The sequence below is a fragment of the Seriola aureovittata genome, chromosome 21 (assembly GCF_021018895.1).
Source record: "Seriola aureovittata isolate HTS-2021-v1 ecotype China chromosome 21, ASM2101889v1, whole genome shotgun sequence".
NCBI lineage: Eukaryota > Metazoa > Chordata > Actinopteri > Carangiformes > Carangidae > Seriola > Seriola aureovittata.
In genome coordinates, this window is record NC_079384.1 from 5,361,976 (window position 1) to 5,373,513 (window position 11,538).

Consider the following 11,538-nt stretch of genomic DNA (forward strand, 5'->3'; position numbering starts at 1 on the left):
GGCACATGATTAAATATTAATCCAATTCCTCTGCCATCTATTTACAATTTTACCAGCCTGGGAGGCTTTGCTCAATTATGCTGAAATGATGTAACAGAGTCCAGTGAAACAGCACACTTGAACCTTTCCTCACTTCAGAGTGAGATGCTCTCAAACAGCACTTGTTTCCACAAATAAACACTATTACGCTAACAGATTTAAAGGGGAGCGGCTGGATTAAAGTACCAGAGGGAGACCAAGTAATGTGATTAAACGTAATTAAGAAAGCAGTTCGATCTGACAGGCAGAATCAGTCAAACTGCCCAAATCAGGAAGACAATGGTGTAGATCAGCACTTTTATGTTTTATTATTGTTCCCATTGAATAAATATAATGTATTTTTGCAGCCAATAACTAAAAACACAGCCTGAACATTACACATTTTTATCACATGCTTACTATCATAACATTCTTTGGATTGACAGTGTCATACAGTAACTAGTAAATTCATTCAGTCAGTGCACAGCGTCTTCAACATGCTACGTGTGTTTTCCTCCCTGAAATCCAGGAAAGTTTCCAGGAAAATGATTGAAACGGTGATTTAGATTACCATTTAAAAAAAAAAAAAAGAAAGAATAAATAATGTTTTACTAAGAAATTATACAGAAGCCATGACAGATTGGTCGACAGACGGCCTGGAGAGGTTGTTGAGCTGACAGCTGCTGAATGTGTCCTCTTCACTCGGCTGAAATACATCTGTGATTCATTTTTGATATCATACAGCTTTATATTTCCAGTATGTGAAGGAGAGCACGCAAACAACAGTGACAGTGCAACACCTACTGGACCGTTTGCAGCGCTGCAGCCGTCCACTCAGTGCCTCAGATGATGTTTCATACGTTTGTTAAATTGCGAGCAGCACCACAGGTTTGTTGATAAATTACAGAGGCATGATATCCTGCGAAATGAACCGGGTAGAACATGACACCAAAGCTGCCAGAGTTTGGAGTCAATATTTCCACTTGGATCTTTGATTGTGGGGGAAAAAGGTGCACAAACATGGATCACTGAACTAGACAGACATGTCAACAAAACAGTCAGATTACATAATAAACAAGCACCATTATCTACCCAGTGCAGATGTGTTGAATTAGGGTGAGTAATCCTTTAATACAGGCGATTCAAACGATTACCCACTCTACTGGAAAGAGTTGGAGTGGGTATGAGTGAGGACTATGAGGCTTCATGTGAGGTATATTATTGTCTTGACTCCTTCCTTCAGTTAGAAACACACATTACGACTCAAGACAGTGACTTACTACAGGTTTCACAAGCTCTTTATCTGTTCCCCAGCCGTTCAGATTGTTTCTTGTGACGTGAATTTCCTTCTTATACCTTAAACTTATAAAGGGTGAAGTCATTCAAAACGTTGATCAAACTTAAACATGAAGTCATGTTTATGATAAAAAAAAACTATAAACAGTAGCAGATTAGCTGATTAGTAGTAGTAGCTGATTGAGGTTATTAGGATGCTTCCTCTGTGCGAGCGTACTGTATGTAATTGCCACAACAGAGATCACAACAGAAGAGTATCTTACCACTCTCTTGCCTGAGTAGTGAGATAAGGACAGCACATCTGTTACATACTTCACACATCCAGTGAATGGCTACAGAATCTTAAAGCTCATAATTAAATTATGAATTATCAGTCATTATGCAGAGATCGTCTTTCATCAATAAGGAATTTAGATTATATCTCTGGAGTAATCTACCCGACAGTGAAAGTGCATTTAGCGACCACAAAAGGCACAGCCTGGTTTGTTCCCACTTTCACTGGAGCATGTCAAATTTCAGTCCCTATTCTTTTGGTTGCAGCCAGGATCTTGTGTCAGGCTAGTGAAGGAACAGGCCGTATGGAGCTGGGGCTGATCTGTGTTGGACTCATCCACCTGCCTCCCTGGCCTGTCATTCTTCGTTTCATTTTTTCTATGAAACTCTGCGGTAATCTCAGCCAGCGTCTTGTCTTTAGTCTCTGGTAATGTGAGCCCCAAAAACAAAGCAGACACCAAACAAACAGCCAAGAAAGGCAAGAAGCAGAAGTCCCCCAAGCTGTTGACAATGAAAGGGAACAACATTCCCACCAAGAACAGGCTGATCCACATGAGCGAGCCGGCGACCATGTACGCTGCCGGGCGAGCCGCCTGGTCAAAGATCTCAGCAGGTAGGATCCCGGTCACTCCTGCGGGGCCCAAGCCAAAGCTGAGGATGTACGAGAAAACACATGCCATGCTGAGGTAGGGCATCCCCGCCACCCCGCGACTCTGGAGGTTAAGAGCTACAGTGAAGACTACAGTCCAGCAAGACATAAGACTGTACCCTCCGACGAGAAGGTACCTGCGGCCCACACGTTCAATCAGGAAATTACTCAGTATAGAAGCGGTAAGCTCAGATGCCCCGGTGCCAATGGTGACATACTGGACTTTCTCTGGAGGGATCCCTGCTTCGAGAAAGATGTAAGAAGCATAGAAGTAGAAGGAGTCATTGCCACAGAGCATCATAGCACTACTGGCAGCCATGACTGTCCTGAGCTGGGGTAGCAGGTCGCGATCCTTAAACAAGGCCCAGGGCGTCTTGGCAGAAGCTGCACCTCCAGAACTTAAGGCTATTGATTGTTGCTGCTGCTGCTCCTGAAGCATCTCCTCCATCTCCGAGACAGGAGCCTCCCCACCGCGGAGTCTCCCAAGTGCCCGGACACACGCTTCCCTATCCCCCCGGTCAATGAGTAGGTACCTGGGGCTTTCAGGGAACCAAGGTAAGGTAAGCAGCTGGATCGATGCCGGCAAAGCGTTGCTAGCTAGTAAGTAGGGCCAAAGAGGCTCTGTGCCCAGCAGCTCAGTGAGTCCCACAACCTGACCCAAGAAAATCCCAAATGCAGTGAAAACAGCTGAGGAAAAAGCCACAGCACCTCGGAGGTGTTTGGGGGCGCTCTCCCCAAAATACATAGGCTGAATGTTCATACTTACGCCTGAGTTCATTCCCACCAGAAATCGAGCGAGGATGATCATCTCAAAAGACTTTGCCACCCTGCACGTTAGCACCAGCACAGCGCCAACAAACAGGAAAGAATTGTTCAGAAGCAGCGAGTTCTTCCTCCCAAAGTGGACTGCCATAGGACCTGCTAAAAGCGCACCCACCAAACCTCCCAGTGAGAAGGCTGATACAATAACAGTCCACAGTATGGTCACCTGAGGGATGTCCAAGCTTGTGCCCCACCGCTCCATGTAGGTATCGTTGATGAAACCCTGAATGTAGCTGGTAGGAGCGTTGATGATTGAGATGTTGTAGCCATACTGGAAGGTGCCTCCAATGGCTGCAGAGCACACAGTCAAAGCAAGGATCCTGGCACTGCCTGGCGTTTCGCTGGTTTCCTCCGGGTCAGTATCATGTGTGGAGTTCATCTTAAGCTCAGCTGTTCCAGAGGAAGAAAACGTGCATGCCCTTCACTCCGTGTTGCTCCACTTTAAAACTACCGTTAGCCATCAGGCAAACTTCCTACCTTCAGATGATGTATTAAATGTCCTCAGTGTAACCTGTCAGGCATCACACCGGTTTTTTTTTTTTCAATCTTTATTGTAAAACATTCAAATATACAGGCAATACAGAGAGAGAGGAATAAAAAAAAAAAACCAAAATAGTTCAGAAGATACAAGAAGAAAAAACAAAAAAGTCAAAGGCAATATAACATAACATAATAATGATGAACTACACTATTTTAAAACAACTCACACCTGTAGGATCAACAAATTTACAATGAATTCGGTGTATCACGTTCATAATATGTAATTATATTTTACACTCAATATTGATTGTGTTTTTGCTTTCAGCTATTATCATTAAACTTCTAAAAGGAGACAACAAGGGCTACATAACTAGCGAAAATAGGATAAAATAACCTGGCAGCCCATGTTGAGGGAAATAGTTTCACATAGCCATCGCAGGTCACCGCCTATGTGCGCACAATGTTGTGATTGGTTTACAGCAAGCTAAAGCGTTACGTCATCTTTCTGCGACTATAACTGTCGCGAGTAGGCGAAAAGATGTAAGTAAACGTTACAATTTCAGTTAGTGTTTCTTTGTTATTTTCATGTATGACTAATTAATAACAACGCTGTAACGCCAGAGTCGAATAACCACAATGTTTTGGTTTAAAAAGCGCACACCTGAATACCAGCACAGCATAATAAACTGATATTAGCTCACTAGCTAATGGTAATGCTAATGCCGTTTGAATTAGCGCTATTAATTGTGAAATCGTAATGGATTTTTACCAAACAATTTGACATCTTATTTATTTGCTTCAAAAGTGCAGTCATATTTGCAGTATTTTTACTAACGTATATGGATACCTGTGAATTTAAAATTTAGAAACCCGTTTATAAGTTTACTCATTAAACAACAGTCAGCTTGAAAGTTTGATGTTACAGTTCGCAAACACCAGATCCAATAGACATCTGTTCTTGCTTCTAGTGAAAGCGATTTAATATCTGCCAGGTGACATTCAGAGCCTTGAAGCCTGATTCGTGTTTGCTTTCCTCTCCTCCATCAGGGCGCCTTCCCCAACGAAGAGGAAGGAGGATGACAAGAGCAAACAGCGAGTGAAGGAGAAGTCAGGAGCCACAAAAGACGGGGCCGACAAAGACCGGGGCCGAGAGAAGAACCGTACACGGCGCAGTGCTTCCAGTGGGAGCAGCAGGTCAGGGGCTAATTTTACAAAATAAAACTGGATGCAGCTGTCAGGTTCTGTTTTTGTTATGTTCATTTGTTTTCCATTTCATTGTCAGGTTAGAGGGAAATGTTAGACACAGGGTGGTTTAATTACAACGATTCTCTGTCAGTATTGAGCTGGTCTGTGTTGACTTTGACACAGTCACATGTAATGTCACAGCACATGCTGGTTCAGCCACTTCCTCCCCATCCTGAAACCTGCTGTTGTTTTAGGTCCAGCTCCAGCTCCAGCAGCAGCTCAGGCTCCAGCTCTGGATCCTCCAGCGGCTCCAGCTCCTCTGCCTCCAGCCACTCGGGCTCGTCCAGCTCCCGCTCCTCTTCTTCTTCCTCCTCATCCTCCTCGCCGAGCCCCAGCCGCCAGCGCCACAACAACAGACGACGCTCACGCTCAAAGTATGGAATTGGTCATTTTTAAATATTGTAATGTATTAAGCAAGCAGTTAAACCTTATTTCTTCTGTGTATAAATTAAGATTGTCTGAGTCTCTCACAGTACAGTCAGGCGTTATTGGTGATGTCGGTGAAAAATGTTTTAAAGTTGCTACATTAAAGTGCTACATGAATGAATGCATATCAATAATTATATTCTGTCAATATGCCATTTTTAATTTTGGTACTTTAAGTATATTTTGATGCTTATATTTTTATACTTTTACTCAAGTACAATTGAATGAATGCATGTATTTTTACACTGTGATCTTGCTACTTGAGTAACAGATCTGAGTACCACTTCCACCACTGATAATAACTGCAATGCAAATGTCACTGAAGGTCAAAATCAGCAAAGAAGGATGACAGAGACCGACGACGTAGGAGCCCCACACCCAAACCCACCAAGGTGTACCTGGGCCGGCTGACGAGAAACGTCATCAAGGTGAACGCTTAACCATGCTGCCGACTGCGTGGCACATCTCTCTGACATCTCATCATCTCTCTGCCGATTACTTTAAAAATATAAATATACCTCGATGTAGATGTTGGTGCAAATGTTCAAGTGTCCTCTTTTGTGCCTTTTTGCAGGAACACATCCAGGAGATTTTCTCCACCTATGGCAAGATCAAGATGATTGACATGCCCATGAACCGCATCCACCCTCACCTGTCCAAAGGTTACGCCTACGTGGAGTTTGAGACACCCGAGGAGGCGGAGAAGGCCCTGAAACACATGGACGGAGGTAAGAGGATGTGGGGGAACACTGATTGTATAAGAGCAATGTTCTAAGTCATGTATAATACAGTGTAAGTGACACTGACACGGTGGCACTTATACTAATGTGCAGAAATTAATGTGTAGATTTTGCTGGATTTTCTTTTTTCAGGTCAGATTGACGGTCAGGAAATCACAGTCACGGCCGTGCTGACTCCGACTGTGCGCCCTCCTCCTCGCAGGCTGTCCCCTCCCCGCAGGATGCCTCCTCCACCCCCGATGTGGCGACGCACGCCGCCTCGAATGAGGAGAAGGTAAGCAGCATGTGATCAGCTGCTGGAGCGGCTGATACAATCTCTATATTTACAGTTTGTTGCTGTGGCATTGAGATGAGTAGGATTTACCTTCTTACCCTTGTCCAGTCAGATTTTGCTTTTGGTCTTTCACTCTCAAACATTTTTTCTTACTTTGTCTTACTTTTTTTTTTTTTTTTTTTTTTTTTTTTTTTTTTTTTTTTGTCTCTTAGGTCTCGGTCTCCACGGCGACGCTCTCCAGTACGACGCAGGTCTCGATCCCCTGGCCGCCGCCGTCACCGGTCACGTTCCAGTTCCAACTCCTCCCGCTAATGATTATTGAACCCCCACCCCCCCCTCGTCTTGATCTGCTCCTCTACTGTGTCCTTTTGATCAGTGTCGGTGTGACCATGCGAACATGAAGGAGATACAGGTTTTTCTAGTTAGTTTGAACCAGTGTTTCGTGCTAACATCAGAGTATGCACTGTATAATATGAGAAGCAGCAGCTCTATCTGATGGAGCTAAATGGTGATAGTAATCTTACAGTAAATAATACGTTATTGGTGGAGAGTGGAGAAACTGAATTATAGTTATGTAAATAACTTCCTGTATGTAAATGCTAGATCTGCTTTACATGTTCCAGCTAGAACTGATGAACATGAGGTGCTGATAACAATTTTTAGGAGTTTAAAATATTTGATAAAGACATATGTGCAGATAATATTTTTTAAACATTAACACATAATCAAACAGTGTCACCAAAACACACACTAAGTGGGACGAATTACAGTGTAAAAATAAACTTGTCAGCGCTCTCTGGTGGATAAACTACGACAGACTGTCTGTAAATGACCTAAAATCTACTTTGGCCATTCTGTACTGCAATTTCTTGTTATTTATGGGCAGACATATACACTGTTACCAGTTCACCTGCAATGAGCTAATATTGCTCAGGTATATGACAAATATGCACAGGTGAAGGCTAAAAATACATTTTCATTAGAAGTGCTAAAATGTTGTGCTTTAGTGTCATTGCTTTACTGAGTCAGACCTAAAACTATATCTTGTGCTGTAAACACACCAGTATGTAGTTGATATGTCATTTAAAAAAATGTAAAAGCCATGTATCAAACCCTGAACACAATAGTCAAGTTTCCACGAAAATCTTAAAAACATTTCCTGAAATTCTGCAAAAAAAACCAAAACAAATTAATGCACATTTCCATCCAATTCAGCCGAGTCCAAAAACGCACTAAATGTTTTATCACCCACCATCACATGCACAGAGCAAATTATCTGCTGGGTAAACATGATTGAATCTCATGTCACTGCTGTCATCACCGAAACAGTAAACCCACCAATGACTTTAAAACATTCTTAAAGTAAATCTACAGTTTAATACGTCAACCAGTGTTCTCTGAAATCCATCTGGCAGGACCAAGATGTTCACTTTTATTTCTGTCCAGTGGCATTTTAATATAATAATAATAATAATAATATAATATAATATAATCTTATAAGATGTTAAATTGTGCTACTGGTCATATTTTAACTATACATCAATACTGAGTTTTAAAACAAGCTGTACTGTAACCCTCCTCCTCAGTTAATTTGCCTATATGGAATAAGGGATCTAGAGGGGGTGGGACAAAATAACATCTGGACCATATATTTCACTGCGGTGAATGAGAGTCTGGTGGCTCCCACACTCTTAATTCTTGGGTTGGGATTGTATTAAAACACCTATGTTTAACATACTGTATGATGTCATAGCAGAGTTTGTAACTGCATCACCGTTTACAGTAAATCATTACAAAGGCAGCTATACATGCGAGTTATATTCAGTAGAGTACCAGTTAGCAATATGTGTCCGTTCTAATATACAGTAAGTTAAAAAATGATATAGTCATCATTAGATTGTCAATAGAAAGAGGTAAGAGTGTCACTCGCTGAATTACTGATGCATCAGGAATTTTTGTTCCTTTTCCCACTTGTTTTTTTTTTATATATATATATATATATATATATATATATATATATATATATATGTCACACTGTGAACTTCTGATCCAGATGTTTGTGGTTTTAGTTTAGGGAGCAACAGTTGTGTTTAATCGTTGCCTCTGTGGTGGACTGATGCAATCTGCATGACGTGGTGTGTGTACGTGTGCCTCATTTTGTATTGCTGGCTTAATGTGCCGTTCAACTTGCGACTTGACAATAAATGTCATTGTTTTAACTTAAAAAAAAAAAAAAACATTTAAGTGTGATTCATTGATTTTTTTTTTATGATTCACACGATCGTTTTGGGAGGAACCAGTCACAACAACATTTGCTGATTTCTACATTATAAACCCCCTTAAACCTCCCATAAAGACACTGCAGTTTCCCCAGAGTCTAGGATCACCGCTGCACACAGCTCACTAATCATTATGTTATGTCTCGTTCGTTTAATCCATACAAAAACCAAAGTGTCTGCACTGGTTGCCTGGTAACCTTACAGTGATGAAAAGACTGCAGGAACTGTGCCCAGTAAAGAAATAGTCTGGCACACAACCCCCTGTAAAACTACAACATGTCGCTTTTATATTGAAGTTTTTGTTTTCTTTCTTTAATGTTTAATGGGGGTTACATATTTACATATTTATATCCTATCTGCCTTTTGTGATTTCTGCTTGTATTTCTTGGTATATACTGAAAAGGGAATGAATATATTTTCCTCTTATAGACTTATTAATAAGAAAAATACTTGTCTAAAGGCTCTAGTATCAATCTGAGTCTAGATAGCAGATTCCCCCCCCCAGTGCGTTGTTAGGAATTCCAGGTTTTGAACTTCAAATAAAATACAGTATACAGTAAATGGACAATATTTGAATCCCTATTATATGGGACCATACAAATGCAATGCCAACAGCAGCTGCCACCGTATTAACTGTATCATATGCTTTGAAACAACGAACCATTTTTGACACAGAGCTCAAACTGTTGAGCCTCCAGCAGCTGAGAAGAATAAAAGAATCTAGGTCGATCAACACAAAGTTTAGTTTAAATACAAAGAATTTATTGACACACCACAAAACAACATCTCTATATATTATGCATAATAATCTTATGTACACAAGTGATTGAGAAAATTACATTGTTCTCTGTGACCTCAAACTAAGGCGGCAAGTCAAACCAGTGTCCTCCTCAGCTTCACACTCACAGCAGTCTTTGCCTCATCCTATCCCCAGCTAATTGTTGAATCTTTCAAGTTCAGAGAAACACCATCCTTGTATTTCTGAAACAGCAGCTTTGGTGTAAAGTCACGGTTTAGTGTTACTGTCCGCTTGGCTGGGAGGAGGATCCATCAGATCCTTGAATCCCAGTTTCTCCAGAGGCTCCTTGGCCATCAGCTGACTGGAAAACACAAAACAACAAGGACATTATGCAGCTCTGATTAAAACATGACATTTTTTGTTTAGAAGTATGAGCACACTGTTAAACTTAACTGAGTCACCACCGCATGTTAGTATTTGTAATAATGGTTCTTACTGCTCCATCCGGCACTCCAGGTAATCTTTGGACTGCAGTCGACACTGGGAGTTGTCGTAGCTGCTGTCTCTCAGACATTTCATGAACTTGTCCTTAAAGTCTTTACACTCTCCTGAAATAAAAAAGCAACCTCACATAAGTCAAGGCTTGTCATGTTCATGTTAATGGCAAAATAAAAATAAAGTGCGTGTTGTGCACGTCGGAATGTTTCAATGTTATTCACCCTTCCTGGACACAGCCGAGTGTCTTCACTCACCGAAATGATCCAGAGGGAAAGATCCTTTATCCGGAGCCCGAGGTTTAAAAGACTTCGAGCCAAAATTCATGGCAGTAGACATGTTTATCTGAGTTTAAGTAGCTTTACTTAAAAAGCTGCGAGTCCTCTGAACTACAGGAAACTGTCACTGTGCGTGACTCCGCTGTCGCGTAAATATGACGTTCTGTTTTGGGGCCGTCACTAGGCGACGACATTAGTAATAGAGCACGGATGTAATAGAGTGGATCACATCGATGATAAAAAAAAAAAAGAAAAAAAAACTCGGGTTTAATTTTATTCTTTAAAAACTTATAAACTGGACACAATCTCATTTCCACCAACCATACAAACAATTAGCTTCATATTGTTATAAAATCAAGGGGATCCAAACATTTAGACGTTGCACAAAATGGCTTAATATGGCCCAATGATTAAATAGAAACAAATACTGAGACCATAGAAATAAATAAAAATGCTTACTATTAAATCCAATACTGTGTTGAGAATAATAAAATGGGCTTATTATAAAACAAACACACTCCAGAGTAATAAAAGTGTCACGGTATCTCCAGGTGGTTTTCCCTCTGTCCTGTCCCTGTGTACGTGTGTGGGCGTGGCTTCCCAAATGATGTACAAATGGCTTGATACAGTAAACAGCTTGTAGCTTCTGTGAATGGGGAAAGAAATTTCCTTGGGGAGCATGTCCCCCTGAATATCGACTTTAATTGCGATTAATCCCCGAATGTTTATAATGTCTGGCTCCGCCCCTGGTGCTCAGTTGCAGTTTTGCTAACTTCTTCTCTCCTGTGTTCAGTGCAGCCAGCATCTGCCTGTCACACCACCTCACCAGTGGATCCTCCAGCCTCCAGTCCAGCCACACCACCAGCCGAGCCCTGCCACTGCCTTCAACCCCCCCTCTGCCGGTCTCCAGCCCACACCAGCCTCCAGCTTCCCCTTCCCTCATCGTTGTTTTCATTAAAACAGGAAACCGACAAAACCGTCAAAAAGGGGCTTTATTTATTTTTATGTATTTTTAAAATTTTATTATTTATTCATTTTTAAAAACGAATAACTTTTTCGAACTGATGGACACAATCTAACGAGAGAGATGGATAAAAAAAAAAGCCTTTAAATAATTCTATATAAATTACGAAGTGAAAAAATGTAGGCCTATTGGTGCAACACTAACTACAAAATAAAAGTAGTAAAATAAATAAATAATACGATTTCTTTAATTTAAATCTAACATCCATAGGGTATTTTCCTCTTGTGCATTAGTTTCCAAGTAGACACTTGGAAATACCTGGGAATTGCACAAAAGGTGCAGTGGCCGTCAGGTAAACATTCATTGGAAACTTTTAGGGGATTCTATACAAATAGTCGATATAAGTATTGTGTCGTTAGAGATGATGACTGACTTTTCAATGGTCCAGTTTTAGATTTTTGGGGATGTGCAGTGCGTTCAGTTCATCCACCGCTGGATGTCACACTTTCATAAAATATAAGACTGGATGGAGGGAGAGAAGACAGACAGACAGGGAGGGA

The 11,538-nt window shown here is 41.2% G+C and overlaps 3 protein-coding genes across 3 annotated transcripts; 1 reads left to right on the plus strand and 2 right to left on the minus strand.

The window, feature by feature from the left end:
* Positions 1-324: 324 nt before the first annotated feature.
* Positions 325-3,526, minus strand: LOC130162025 (solute carrier family 2, facilitated glucose transporter member 11-like). The gene has a single exon (XM_056365456.1). It carries the CDS (start codon positions 3,435-3,437, stop codon positions 1,830-1,832), a length of 1,608 nt encoding a protein of 535 aa, XP_056221431.1. The 5' UTR covers positions 3,438-3,526; the 3' UTR covers positions 325-1,829.
* A 456-nt stretch (positions 3,527-3,982) lies between these two features.
* On the plus strand, positions 3,983-8,077 carry LOC130161853 (RNA-binding protein with serine-rich domain 1-like). The gene is made up of 7 exons (XM_056365176.1): positions 3,983-4,078; positions 4,586-4,732; positions 4,978-5,157; positions 5,535-5,637; positions 5,784-5,937; positions 6,082-6,223; positions 6,436-8,077. Coding segments are annotated over exons 1-7 (828 nt in total). The 5' UTR covers positions 3,983-4,076; the 3' UTR covers positions 6,536-8,077.
* A 145-nt stretch (positions 8,078-8,222) lies between these two features.
* On the minus strand, positions 8,223-10,169 carry LOC130161854 (cytochrome c oxidase assembly protein COX19). Its single transcript, XM_056365177.1, has 3 exons — positions 9,994-10,169; positions 9,738-9,849; positions 8,223-9,602 (listed from the first exon to the last, which is right to left on the minus strand). Exons 1-3 carry the CDS (start codon positions 10,073-10,075, stop codon positions 9,509-9,511), a joined length of 288 nt encoding a protein of 95 aa, XP_056221152.1. The 5' UTR covers positions 10,076-10,169; the 3' UTR covers positions 8,223-9,508.
* Positions 10,170-11,538: the final 1,369 nt, after the last annotated feature.